At 37.4% G+C, this 15,073-nt stretch overlaps 1 protein-coding gene and 1 non-coding gene across 4 annotated transcripts in view; one reads left to right on the top strand and one right to left on the bottom strand.

Moving 5' to 3' along the window:
- Mfsd14b (major facilitator superfamily domain containing 14B) overlaps positions 1-15,073 on the top strand; it is a 70,060-nt gene that overhangs the window by 30,521 nt on the left and 24,466 nt on the right. For all 3 annotated transcript variants that reach the window (XM_074052441.1, XM_074052443.1, XM_074052442.1), the window contains exon 3: positions 8,231-8,293. In XM_074052441.1, the coding sequence (XP_073908542.1) occupies positions 8,231-8,293 (63 nt within the window). The remainder of the gene's footprint in view (positions 1-8,230; positions 8,294-15,073) is intronic.
- On the bottom strand, positions 11,226-11,359 carry LOC141415873 (U4 spliceosomal RNA). The gene has a single exon (XR_012440824.1). It is a non-coding gene; the product is annotated as a U4 spliceosomal RNA (small nuclear RNA).

Genomic DNA, 15,073 nt, shown 5'->3' with positions numbered 1-15,073 from the left:
AATTCCAGGACTGATTACCATAATGTTGTCTTTTGTGACTGCCTTTTTTTTTAACTTAGCGTAATGCTCTTAAGATTCATCCATGTTGTGGCATGTGTCAGGATTTCCTTTCTTTTTAAAGATGAATAGTTCTCCACTGCATGTGTGCTACATTTTGTTTATCCTCTCATCAGCTGATAGACTCTTAGTTTGTTTCCACCTTTCCACTATTATGAATAATAGTGAATATGGGTCTATAAAAACCTGAACCATGAACATGGGTCTATAAAAACCTGTTCAGGTTCCTGCTTTGAATTCTTTCTGCTATATACCCAGAAGTGGAATTGCTGGATCATACAGGAATTATTTTTAATCTTTTGAGGAAGTACCAAGCTTGTTTGTGGAGAGGCTACATCATTTTATATTCTTACCAACCCTGTACAAGGGTTCCAGATTTCTCCACTTGCTTGCCTGCACTTGTTGTTTTCTAGATGTTTTGTTTTGGTTTTATTTATTTTGAACTCAGGGCCTCAGGCTTGCTAGGCAGGCACTATACTACTTAAGCCACAACACCAGCCCCTATTTTTTACTTTTTGGTACAGGGTCTTACTATGTAGACCAGGCTTGCCTGGAACTTGGCCTCAGCCTCCCAAGCACTGAGATTACAATTATGTACCACCACACTGCCCTTTGTTTTGTTTTTGATAGTAGCCATTCTAGTGTGTATGAGACAGACCAGGATACCGATTTTAATTAATTGAGTTTTTGTTGTTTTTTGGATGGTACTGGGTTTGAACACAGGGCCTCATGGTTTATTAGGCAGGTGTTCTACCACTAGAGGCACAGTTCCAGTCCCTGTTTTTTATTTTTAACATTTTTGATACTAGTTTTCTGATTATCCCTTCTGCCCAGCTTCTTTGCTTACAAAGTTAAGAGTTTGTGATGGACTGTGTTCTAGTGGTTCAGTGGATTTCTCAGTAAAGAAATAATCCCATGACCATCCTTTACTTAGTAGGAATTCAAATTGAGATGAAGAAAGAATACCTTAGTGTGTTTATTTTGGGCTTTTGTTTCTTGCATATGGGGAATCAAACCCAGGGCCTTACACATGCTAGTCAAGTGCTCTACCACTGAGCCACATTCTAGCCCAAGAAAATACCTTAGTATATTTGATGCAGCCCTATCAAATTCTAAAACCTTCTTCCAGACACGTAACAGCCTTTGAGCCATACTAATCCTTGGCCAGATGGTAAGAGCTCTTATTTCAGTTCATTAACTAATTTTAATACTCCCCCGGAGGTTGATGTATCTTCCATCTAACTGCCCAAAGCAGGTAACTTTTGGGAGTTTCTGTGTCCCTGGCAAACCCTGCAATGCATCTTATAGCCAGCTGAAATACTGCTCTACAGCCTCTTTGTGGTTTCTGAGCACAGAATATATAAACGCTTTGTTGAATAGTTTGCTCTTTACATGAAAAGGAAGTAATGTTCTAACTATAGTCACTTGGAGACTGTCTTGCTTTCTGGAATCATAAGGTATTTTCAGACTCACCTGTTTTGGAAGTTTTCTAATTGTTTTGAATACAGGCCTGTTTATTACATGATAATTATTAAAATCAGATAAATACCATTCATCAAAGTATCTGTAATATGTCAGCACTGTTTGTTAAATTTTTGCTTTCTCTTGCATATCTGACTATTCTGCTATAAGGAGCATTTACCACACAGCTGCAATAAAGCTTTGCTTGGCATTTACTTCTGTTCTGTTGTTGTGTGTGGTAGTCTGTCACATACCTTTAAAGGTCAGTGCTCATTTCCTAGTCAACCGTGACATTATAAGAAGAACTGACATGGAATGTAAGGTAACCATTGGTGAGCATCCTTGTTTTAAAATTTCATATACAAAACATTCTGGTGAGCATTTGGTTTTGTTATAGATTTTTCAGCACTTTTAATATATCACTTCTCTGTTTCCTGGCATCCATTATATATGATAGTAAGAATTGTCATTCCCCTTGGGTTGGGGTTCTGCAGACTGTGGTCCATGGGCCGCATCTAGCTTTTGTGCTAGATGTCTGCTCAGAATGGTTTTTAGCACCACAATATATTATTAATAATTTATACATTCAGTATCTAGTTGGATTTACTGTAATATTTCTCCATTCTGAAGCTCTTCCTCCTTCTGAATTTCTGTATATTCTTCTGTAATCAATTCTTGAAGACTTTTTTTGATGAATTCTGCTGTGTAGTGTTGTTTGTAATGCCCATGGCATCTTAAATCTATGGGAGAACTTTCATGCTTACTTTAAGGCCTGCTTCAGTCTCCTACCATAATTAACTTACTGGTGTGAGGTAGATTATATTTTCCTTTTTGCATGTGTGTCTTTTTTGTGCTTTTTAATGGATTTCCTCAAAATTTTTCCTAAATTTTGTATATCTGTTTATATTTACAAGCGAATGTAGATTAGGGGTTGAGAAAACAATGTCTTCTGTAGTTAGGTGGAATAAACGTGCGAAGTGGGGTAGAGTAGGCTGGTGTTACAGCTAGAATGTCTGCTTCTTCTATGGCAGCGACAGAGTGATTCAAGCCCAGTGTTTTGAGGTCTTCTGGGTTCCCATGAAGAGCTAGAAGATTGTACAGATTTTGGTGAGACTTTTGAAATTTACACAGTGACATTCACACTTTGAAATATGAACCAGAAGTGCATCAGCCATCAGTTTACAGACAGGTCATAACCAATTTGCAACTTGTGATTTAGTCACTTCTGGTAGCTAGAGTGGAAAGCCCTATTCCTTAAAATTTAGTGCAGGGACTGATGATAGCAGCTCTTGGTCAGTGAAAGTGTGCAGCCTAGGGTTTCCTGTATAGTATATCTTAACCGTTTAATTCTGCAAGTATTCCATTTAGAAGTCTCACTTCAGAAAACTAGACTTGTGAATGTTATTTTGTGTCCAAATACAAAGGTCAGCAGCTTTGAGAGCAAGATAGCAGAGATTTAATTCTGTGATCTTTTAATAATGCATTCATTTAAGGCTGTTTTTCCTGATTCTTTGATATGAGAGAGTTCTTCCTGGAATCTGAAATTTATTTATTCAGAGGTCTCTTTCACTGTTAGACGTTACTTTTCTTCTACTCTTACAGGTTTTGTTGTCAGGTTTTCCTCATCTACTCTGGACCATTCAGAATTGCCTCACAATAGTGAGGCTTTCCAGGGATGCTATACATTTAGAATTCGTTTTTCTTCTGTTACATGTGGAAGTAAAGAAACACAGATCTGTCTATGATGTGTAGTATATGTTTACACATGTTTTATTGTACTAGTAAACAGTTCCATTCTCAAAACTTTTTAAAGTGATTAACAAACGCCATTGTATTTTACATTTACTGTAGTCCTCAAAAATAATTAGAAATATCTTCTTTGAGATTTTCTTAAAGGGAGATGTTAAAAATGAAAGCCTTGATCTTTTTGGGAGGGTGGTACTGGGGTTTGAACTCAGGATCTTGCTCTTGCTAGGCAGGTGCTTTACCACTTCAGCCACACCCCCCACCAGACCTTTTTTGCTTTAGTTATTTTTCAGGTAGAGTTTTGCATTTTTGCTCTGTGTCAGCCTCAGATTGTAATCCTCCAACCTACAGCTTCCTGTGTAGCTAGCTGCCCAGCTTATCGATCTTGAAGAGGTCTTGCTAACTTTTGGTAGGGCTGATCTCGAACTGGTATCTCCTTGTCTCCATTTCCTGAGTAATTGGGATTACAGATGTGAGCTATGGCACCCTGTGAAAGCCTTGATCTTACCTCAGATATTTGACAATTCTTTCATAATTAATTAGGCTTCCTCAAGACAAGGATGCCCATTCTCCCCACTCCTATTCAACATAGTCCTGGAATTCCTAGCCAGAGCAATAAGGCAAGAAGAAGAAATAAAAGGGATACAAATAGGTAAAGAAACTGTCAAAGTATCCCTATTTGCAGATGACATGATCCTATACCTCAAAGTCCCAAAAAACTCCACCCAAAACCTCCTAAATACCATAAACAGCTTCAGCAATGTAGCAGGATACAAAATCAACTTACAAAAATCAGTAGCCTTTCTGTACACCAGCAGTGAACAAATTGAGAAAGAATATAGGAAAACAATTATATTTACAATGGCCTCAAAAAAACCTAATACCTAGGAATAAACTTAACAAAGGATATAAATGACCTCTACAAGAAGAACTACAAACCACTGAAGAATACAGAAGGTGGAAAGATCTCCCATGCTCGTGGATTGGCAGAATCAACATAGTAAAAATGGCTATCCTACCAAAAGCAGTCTACATGTTCAACACAATTCCCATCAAAATCCCAACGACATTCATCACAGAGATTGAAAAATCTACCCTAAAGTTCATTTGGAAACACAAAGGACCACCAAGGCAATACTGAGCAAAAAGAGCAATGCTGAAGATATCACAATACCCGACTTCAAACTATACTACAGAGCCATAGCAGTAAAAACAGCATGTTACTGGCACAAAAACAGATATGAAGACCAGTGGAACAGAATAGAGGACCCAGATAGGAATCCACACAGCTACACCCACCTTACTTTTGACAAAGGCACCAAAAAACATACGATGTAGAATAGACAGCCTCTGCGACAAATGTGGCTGGGAAAAGTGGTTATCTGCCTGTGGAAAACTGAAACTAGATCTATGCTTATCACTCTGTACTAGTACCAACTCAAAGTGGATTAAAGACCTTAATGTCAGACCTGAAACCTTGTAGTTAGTACAGGAAAGATCAGGGAATACTCTGGAAGCAAACATATAGACAAGGACTTCCTCAGTAGAACTCCAGCAGCCCAGCAACTAAGAGAAAGGAGACAAATTGGACTACATGAGATTAAAAAGCTTCTGCACAACAAAAGAAATGGTCTCTAAAATGAAGCGATCACCCACAGAGTAGGAAAAAATATTTGCTAGCTATATACCAGATAAAGGACTAATAACCAGAGTATACAGGGAGCTCAAAAAACTATACTCCCCCCAAATTTATGAACCAATAAAGAAGTGGGCAACTGAACTAAACAGAACTTTTTCAAAGGAAGAAGTTCATATGGCCAAAAAACACATGAAAAAATGCTCACCATCACTTGGCCATAAAGGAAATGCAAATCAAAACCACACTAAGATTCCACGTCACTCCTATTAAAATAACTATCATCAAAAAACACCACCAATAACAAATGTTGGCGAGGATGCAGGAAAAACGAACCCTCATACATTGCTGGTGGGAATGTAAGCTAGTACAACTACTTTGGAAAACAATATGGAGGCTTCTTAACAAAAACTAAACACAGATTTGCCATATGATCCAGCAATACCACTCCTAGGGATATACCCGAAGGAATGCAACTCAGGTCATTGCAAAGGCATCTGCACACCCATGTTTATTGCAGCACTATTCACAATAGCCAAGCTATGGAAACAGCCAATATGCCCACTACTGATGAATGGATTAAGAAAATGTGGTATTTATACACAATTTTATTTTATTCAGCCACAAAGAAGGATGAAATGTTATCATTGCAAGTAAACGGATGGAACTGGAGAACATCATCTTAAGCAAAGTTAGCCATGCTCAGAAGACCAAAAATCACATGTTCTCCCTCCTATACAAATCCAGAACAAATGCAGTAATATTATTGACATGGGTCACACATGAAGGGGAGAATGCGCACGGGAGGAATAGGGAAAGGGAAAGAAACCTAAAACTTGAATGTAGTTGATATACTCAATGTAGAGGAGCGAATATAATAATCTTAAACTGGCAGTGGCCACAGTGGGAAGGGGACTAGGAAATAGTGAAGAGGTCAGGCAGAGATGAACCAGTGTGGGTTGCAATACACAAGTGCATGGAAGCAACACTAGGAATCTCTGTATAGCAGAGAGATTATCTCAAACTAGCAAAAATGCTGTGTCTTTATTATCTCTTCAACAAAATTGGAAGAGAATAGGGTGCAACAGATTCTGCCTGGAAGCGGGATAGGGGGAGACAGTGTATACACATGTGAGTAACTGTAAAGCGGTAAAATAAAATTAAAAATTAGGCTCCCTTTATTCTGATATTAATTATCTTTTGTAGTTAAATTATTTGTAGACTTTATTTTGGATTTTAAATTTATAAACTGCATAGAATTGCTATTTTATTTACAATTGCACTACATATAAAGTTTTAGCCCTTTTAAAAATTATTGACTTGTTTTACATATTTCTCTAATTGGATCAACATTTCTCTTATTGAGGGGGGAAATGGAGAACAGAAAAGGTTTGTTTTTGTCTTTAGTTTTAGGATTGTTTAGTTTTGTCTTTTTAGACAGGGTCTCACTATATAGCCCCAGTGTCACCTTGAACTCATTATGTAGTTCGGGCTATCCTCAGTCTCAGGATCCTTCTTGCCTCAGCCTCCCAAGTGCTGGGATTGTAGGTGTGCACCACCACACCTGCTATGAAAAGTTTTCAAAACGCAGATTGAAAGCTTTTAGAGGAGTTGCTTGCATGGTGGATTACTTGCCCAGAAACAGTCCCACAGTCCCAGAAATACCAATAGATCTATTGAGTCTGTTGCCCAACTCAGTAAATGCATGTCATTCACACGTGGATATTAAGTGCGTAAAGGGATTGCATGCTTGGGTCACCATTTTTCATTTGTAGAATTGTTATAAGGGAGGTTCTATAACAATTTTTTTTTTTTGAGTCAGTCTCACCACCAGGCCAGCCTCAAACTCTAGATCCTTTTGTGTCAGCCTCCCTAGTCTTGGGATTATAGGCATGAACCACCACACCCTGCTAGGATTCTCTTCTTGTGTTTTATATTCTCAAGAGTTTTGACAGATGTATAATAACATGTATCCACATTGGAGTATCATCCAGAATACTTGCACTGCTAATGTCCTCTATATCCTGCTTCCCAACCCCGGGCAGTTAATGATCTTTTTATCATCCTCTGTAGTGTTGCCTTTTCCAGACTGTCATGTTACAGTAGGTAGCTTTTTCACATTGGCTTCTTTTGCTCAGGAATAGTCATTTATGATTCCTCCATGCCTTTATTGCTTGGTAACTCACTTAGCAATAATCTATGTGTGCCACCTATGCTACTGAAGAACATTTTTTGCTTCTATGATTTGGCAGTTATAGAAGCTACTGTAAACATCTGCATGCAGGTTTTTGTGCAGACACAAGTTTTCAGCTCCTTTGGGAGCACCCTTGGTAAGAATCCACCAAATTGTCTTTCAGAGTGTCTGGACCATTTTATATTCCCAGGAGCAGTGAATGAAAGCTTGCCCCACGTCCACATTAGCATTTGTATTGTCAGTATCCACATTAGCATTTGTATTGTCAGTATTCTGGATCTTGGCCATGCTAATAGCTGTGTTGTGGTATCTGTTTTGATTTGCATTTGCTGATTAAATGATATCTTCTTTTCATGTGCTTGTTTACCATCTTACCAGCTAAGCAGGTTGTTAGTTTTCTTATTTTACGCCTTAGTACTACTTTGTAAAATTTAGCTACCAATTTTGTTTGTTTGTTTCTGTTCTTTAATTTTATTTATTTTTTAATGGAGCTGGGGTTTGAACTCAGAGCTTCTTGCTTGCAAAGTAGGGCACTCTACCACTTGAGCCACACTCCAGTCTGCAATTGTTTATCAGATTTTTTTTTTGCAAATATTTTGCTTTATTTTTGTTTTTAGTATTTGTTTCTTAGTATCTCTTTTCCTTTTATATATGCTCATCTTTGGTAAGGTGCTGGTAATTATATTTGAAAAGAATATATGTGTTTTCAATTTGAAGCCAGATCATGGCCTTTTCTGAAGTGATTTTAGGTTTTTCTTCTAAGCATTTGGTGGTGGTGCCAGTCTAGAGCCATTGTAATACAAATGTAAGGTTTGAAGTTCTTTCTGGACATTGTAGGTGTAATGAAGCTGGGTACATACCCTCTGTGGGTATCCACATAAAGTTGGAGTTTAAGGGAGTAATCAATAAATAACACATTTTTGCCACAAATGCTTCCTTCCAGAAGCAACTTAGAACTTTTGGGGTTCTTGCCTTATTAGATTTTTGCCTCACTGTCTTACTACCTTTTCATGCCTTTAAGTTTCCATTAATAGTTTATAATTTTTCATTATGTAGCTTGCCATTAATAGAGGCAGAAATCTTTTCTTTTAATGTACATTTTGAATATATCCTGATGTTTATTTGCTTTTTTGCAGGTTCTACACGAAACATTTCCTCAACACACATTCCTTATGAATGGTCTCATTCAGGGTGTAAAGGTAAGAACAATTTTTGTGTGGATCATAATAGACCAAATTCAGGAATCCTTAGTAGTTTAACTCTGGAGGCTTAAGTGGGTCTTAGGGAAACAATTACTGTTTGTTCTGGAGACTTAAATGTAAATTTTTAGTTGGGTTACCAAAATCAGAATAAAATAAAACACAAATATGTAAGGTATAGGTAGAATAGTTTGCTGTTAAAAGCATTGTGAATACCCTGTAGGCCTCACTTTATTTTTATTAATATGTACACAGCAATTTATAAAGTGTTTGATTATTATATGAACCTTTACTTAACTGCTCTGCCTAGCAACAGAATAAAGTAGGCAATTGTTCACTTTTAGGTAAACTTTGAGACTGAGGAAGAAGGAAAATCAGAATTCAGTTGGATATTTAGACTTCTGGTCAGATTAATGCTGAAGCCATGGTTTTGCTAAGTTCTTAACCACTTGCTTTAGTTAGGCTAATTCATTATTTCAGTTTTAATATTACATATATCAGAAAAGTTTGCAAATAAGTTAAAAAATAATGGTATATTCTAGTCTTGCTTTATCATAAAGAATATGGGTATCAGGTCTAATTTGTCCATCTCAGCTTAGATACTATTATTCTGTCATTAAATAAACTTTGTACTGAGTAACATACTTAAAATTATGCCCTAATAATTTGCTGGATTCGGCCATAGGAATTTGTTGGATTCCCAGCTTTGAGCAGCATTAGCTATAATGAATATCATTTAGTCCTTGCCTATTTTCAGAAAGGATTGAGGATACTGATAATCATAACATATGTAAAACAAGACAGTTTAAATGTTAAAACAAGTTCTTAATACTTACTAAAAGGAAGAAGAATATCACCAAAAATCTGTTGAGGGGTTGTTTAGTACTAGTTTGTGAGCACCATAGATAAAAAGAAAAAGTAAGTAAGAGAGAGAGAGTACCATGAAACCACAGTGTGTAAACATATCCTGACAGTATGTTCTGGGGAAAGTTGTTTAGCAGATGGTTTGTCTTGTGGAGAAGGTGATAAAATATTTTAAGTGTCTGGCTCTAGTTATGGAAACAGCCAAGATGCCCCACCACTGACGAATGGATTAAGAAAATGTGGTATCTATACACAATGGAATTTTATGCAGCCATGAAGAAGAATGAAATGTTACCATTCACTGGTAAATGGATGGAATTGGAGAACATCATTCTGAGTGAGGTTAGCCTGGCCCAAAAGACCAAAAATCGTATGTTCTCCCTCATATGTGGACATCAGATCAAGGGCAAACACAACAAGGGGATTGGACTTTGAGCGCATGATAAAAGCGAGAGCACACAAGGGAGGGGTGAGGATAGGTAAGACACCTAAAAAATTAGCTAGCATTTGTTGCCCTTAACGCAGAGAAACTAAAGCAGATACCTGAAAAGCAACTGAGGCCAATAGGAAAAGGGGACCAGGAACTAGAGAAAAGGTTAGATCAAAAAGAATTATCCTAGAAGGCAACACACACGCACAGGAAATTAATGTGAGTCAACTCCCTGTATAGCTATCCTTATCTCAACCAGCAAAAACCCTTGTTCTTCCTATTATTGCTTATACTCTCTCTACAACAAAATTAGAAATAAGGGCAAAATAGTTTCTGCTGGGTATTGAAGGGGTGGGGGAAGAGGGAGGGGGCGGAGTGGGTGGTAAGGGAGGGGGTGGGGGCAGGGGGGAGAAATGATCCAAGCATTGTATGCACATATGAATAATAAAAAAATTAAAAAAAAAGAGAATAGGAGGAGGGTGAGGGGGAGAGATGATAGGGGCAATGTAAATAATGTACAATATAAACTTAATCGGAATTGTCACTATGAATACTCTCATTGTATAATGAATATATCCTAATAAAAATTTTATTAAAAAAAATAATAAGTGTCTGGCTCTGCAAGCAAAATTAACTGCATCCATCCACCAGAGATGAGCAACATTCTTTGCTTCATCTTGGAATGTCCATATCATTCTAGAAAACAAGAAAGAAAAAGGTTTTCAGTGTATTCAAGGACTTGAGTAAAGGCTTAATGAACTTCAGTAATGCTGAGCTTCAAGAATTCAACTGCAATAAGGATTTAAAAGTTTTTAAATTGGTTATTTTTTTCAGTGATAGAGGTATACAGCTCCATTAAAATTTCTTTACATGCATATGAGCACAGTGGAATGCACTTTAGCATTCATTTTTTTCCCAAGTAATTTAATCTCCCTAAGCCTCAGTTTCATTATTCGGGAAAGGGGAAAGACCAAAGCACTTTGTACTAAGGTGGTTATGAGTATTAAATGAGATCATATATGCAGTCACCAGCACGGTGCAGTCATTAGAGCACGTCTAGTATTCTAAATCAGTGCTGCAAAGGAAAATGTGTAAACAGAAACAAGAAACTTACTAGAATGGAATATGTATTACTGAACATTTTTTCCTAGATTTTAGAAAGGGAATTCATAAAGGAAAAGTGGAGTTGGTTACATCAATAGTCTAAACTTCAGTAAGCCAGAACAACCATCATCAAATTTGAAAGACAAATGAAAAAAATGTTATTTGTAGCATTAACAGATGGGAGAATACTGTTCTCGATGTGGAAGTGCTCTTAGAATACAACCCTAAGAAAATGACTGATAACCCCAGAATGACAAAGAATGTAAGCTGGCAGTTTACAAGATGTCAGTCTAAAAGTAACAAAAGACACTAAGTTCAATCAGAATATAGTTTACATATTAAGTTGGTTTAAAAAAAAAAAGCTTAAACTGACAAGAATTAATTTATTCAGTTGAGTAAAGAAGGTACTAATACAAGCATAAATTGGTACAGCCTTTCTGGAATGCTGTATTGTAAGACCTTTAATAGTATTCAGGCTGGGAATGTAGCCCAACAGTATGGGCTGGTGCTTGCCTTGCATGTACAGGGTCCTGGTTTGCTCCCTGCTACCACCAAAAATTTAAATATTCATATAGGGATGGAGATGAAAAAAAGTTTTCAATGAACAATAGTTGCACCTCAAATAAACCTTATTGGCTACAATACTGATACTGCCACTGCATAAAGTTAGGTTGGGGATCTAACTCAGTGAGAGAGACCTAGGCTTGCATGTGCAAGACCCTGGGTTCAATCCCTAGCAACCACCATGGGGGGCCATAATCACATATTGAAGTGATTGCATTTCTAGAAACTTTTTGTAATCAATAGCATTATTCAGAGATTCTAATAAAGAGTTATTTTAGTTTTGTTTTATTAGTAAGCATGGAAACAATATAAATGCCCTTAAATTGTAAGACTAAATGCATTGTGATATAGCCATATATCATACAAGCATATAAAGAACACATTTTTTTAAGAACACCATGTAATGTTTGAAAAAGCATAAACAAATAGTATAGCCTACAGAGCCTAAGGGGTAGGGGAAAGTCAAGAAAATGAACTAAATGGAAATATCAGTAATAATCAATAAATTGGAAATGACCAATAAATAGGAAACCCCAGCAACTCTGGGGAAGAGGGAGAATCTCATTCCCAGACTTACCATGTTATTAGATTGTAATACACACGTGTGTGTGCAGAAGAAATTGAAAAGGAATCACCTGAAGTTTTGTTTTTGTTTTTGAGCACTTTGAATGAATCAGCCCACTGCCCTCTGGCCTCCCAAGTATCCAGGAGAAATGCACTGATCATCGTGCATTGTCTCCTCTTGCTGAATCTTGAAACATTCTCTTCTCCTCCTTGACTTTTAAAATTTAACTGTAAGGAGCACCAGGATAGGTTTCAGAGTTTATTGTGAAATTCATCGAGCTTCTTGGTTGTTTATATTCTTTAAACAAAATTTATGAATTTGATGAATTTGTATTCATCAAAATTTAGACGTTTTCAGGCATTATTTATTCAGGTGTTCTCTCTGCCCCTTTCTCTCCTTTCTGGTCTCCCTCTGTGCATATTTTAGTCACTTAATGGAGTCCCATGGGGCCGTTCAGCTCTCTTCATCTCCTTTAATCTTTTTTTTCTTTCTTTCCTCAGGCCCAGTAGTTTGCATTGTCCAATTTTCTAGTTCACCGATTCTTCCTGCTCAATTCTGCCTTTGAATCCTCCTAGAGATTTTTAAATTTTCCATGTTTGTACTTTTTCAGCTCCAGCATTTCTGACTTGTTTCTTCTTAAGTTTTTTATTTATTGATATTCCCATTTAGTTCATACGCATTTTCTTGGTTTTCCCCACATCATCTTTTTGCTCTTTAAGACAGGTGTTTCAAAATCCTCGTTTAGTGTATCTGCTATCAAGTTTTTTTCAGGGACAGTTTCCGTTTTTATTTTTTTCTTTAAATGTGCCATAGCTTCCTGTATGCTTTGTGATTTTTTTGTTGTTATTGTTGTTGAAAACTGGATATTTTAGTCTAATAATATGTTAAGTCTGGGACTCAGATTCTCCTCTTCAGAGTTTTTTGTTGTTGTTATTGTTAATGGTTTTATTTTTGTTTTACGTTGGCTCTGGGCCAGGATCAGACTGAGGTATAAACTTAAGGTATATTCTCAACCTCACCTTCCTTTGAGTGTGTATAATTACTCCTACATGTACAGTTGTTTTTGAATGTCCTAATCTTTAATGTCTGCCCCCAAAAAGAAGAAAAAAAGAAAAATAAAGGGAAGGGGGAAAAGTCCCTTTAAGTCCCCTGAAAATCATTTCAGCCATAGGGGGAGGGGTAGCACCCATGGCCTCTTTGAACTCTGAGATCAGAGGTAGCAGTCAGTGACCACAGCACCTCTCCCTAGTATTTGAAGGACAGTGCAGGTTATTCAGGAACACTGCTCAGCTGCCTGCCAGAAGCTGAGGTAGAAAATAGGCAGCTGACACTGTTGCTAAGAGCTGCAGTTGATTGCACTTTTCTTGTATAAGCCGCCCCTAGAAATTGTAAGCCTCCCATAGACACCAGAATGTCAAAATAGTACTGTCATTGTGGTATAGACGGAGACCCAGACGCTGTGTGCTTCCTACTCTGATATCTTCCTAGAATCCTCCTCTAGTATTTTTTTTTTTTTTACAAAGAAGTACTGTAATTCTCAATTTCGAAAAATAAGTGAGCTGTGTGTTTTACTGTTTCACAAAAATGGTTAGTAAGGACAATAAGAGAGTTTTAAAGATTATTGAAAAGTATTTTTATTGATTATTGAGATCACTTTGCATGGTCATTTGGCAGTCCTACACTGCCATATAAAGCAAGGACTGGCTGGGTGCAGTGACTCACATCTGTAATTCCAGCTGCTCAGGAGGTGGAAATCAGGAGAACCAGGCTTTGAGGTCAGCCTGGGCAAAAGGGTAGCAAGACTTCTTCTCAATCAATGAACTAGGGGTGGTGTTTGCGTCTGTGATCCCAGCTGTGCAAAATGCCTTAGATAGGAGGATCATGGTCTGAGGCTAGCCACTGACAAAAACGCAAGACCCAATCTGAAAAAATAACTAAAGCATAAAGGGCTGGAGGTGAGGCTCAGTGGTAGAGTGCCTACCTAGCAAGCACAAAGCCCTGAGTTCAAATCCCAGTACCACCAAAAAAAATTTTAGAAAGATAGAATCACCAGCATTTGCAATGATTATTTGCTTTTCTATTAGATAACAATACCATAATATATTTGCCCATTTCCATTATAGATGATTTTCAAACTTGTTGAACATATTTTAGCTGGACATGGTGGCGCATGCCTGTGATTCTAGCACTTGAGAGGCAAGGTAGGAGGATCAAGAGTTGAAGGCACCCTGAGCTACAGTGCTAGACTCAGTCTCAAAAAAAAGAGGACTTATACTTACCTTCCAAGCCCAAGGGCCTGAGTTTGAGCCCCAGCATGATAAGAGTTGGGGGGTGAGGAGAACACATCACATATTTAAGCATTATATTAAATCTGAAATCCAAACTGTCCAAAAACTGTTTCTGGGTTCTTTGTACTTAAAAGTTTTTGCTACTTTTTTGGTAGTGATGATAGTTGTTATTTTCTAGTGCCTTGCCACCTTAAATTTCTTTACATTGTTTTCTTGACCAGCTATACAGTACTAGGTGCTCAGGTCTTTGGTACTTAATTTTAAAGCAACATAAAGGGTTTTCTAAAATTCATGAAGCTGATTGCCACAAGTTTAAATTTGAGCCCCTCATCTATAGCCTTTCAGTTATTAAAGAAAAATCATTTAATCCTCCATCAGTTATCTCTTGATGTGAGAACACACCAAATTCCCTTGAAGTTTACTATGGCTCAAGAATCACATTTTGATTCCTGGGCAGTGGATAAACTTTTTATTTCATAGGTGTCTGAAAGTTTTTCTCTTCGGCCTGCCTCTCCTCCACTGAGTCTCCATCTTGATTTCCCTTATTTCAGTTCACCTATGTCCTTGTCCTGGACATTTCTGCTGAATTAACTGGTAGCCACTGTTAGTAGGGAGTTGAAATCCATTCCTATTTCTTCCCAGTCATGTGACCTTGGAAACTTCTGTTGGGCCTGTGTCCTCTTAAAAATCCTATCCAATTGACCAGGCATCCTTGAAAACCATTGTATGCCAGACGCTGTCCTGAGCACTGAGGGTACAGAGATGTCCTTTTCATCCCTCTGACATTAATCTGAGGGTACAGAGATGTCCTTTTAATCCCTCTGACATTAATCTCAGTTTTCACAATTCAATACAGAAGATAGTCAGAAGAAATTGTAATGGAGTGTTAAAATTATAATGATATGTACTGGGCAGGGGTTGTTTGCTTGTTGTGCTCCTTCTCCCGTGGAGAAGAATTCATGTAA

This window comes from Castor canadensis, chromosome 13, assembly GCF_047511655.1.
Source record: "Castor canadensis chromosome 13, mCasCan1.hap1v2, whole genome shotgun sequence".
NCBI classification, from domain to species: domain Eukaryota; kingdom Metazoa; phylum Chordata; class Mammalia; order Rodentia; family Castoridae; genus Castor; species Castor canadensis.
This window is presented reverse-complemented; position numbering and strand designations above follow the sequence as displayed.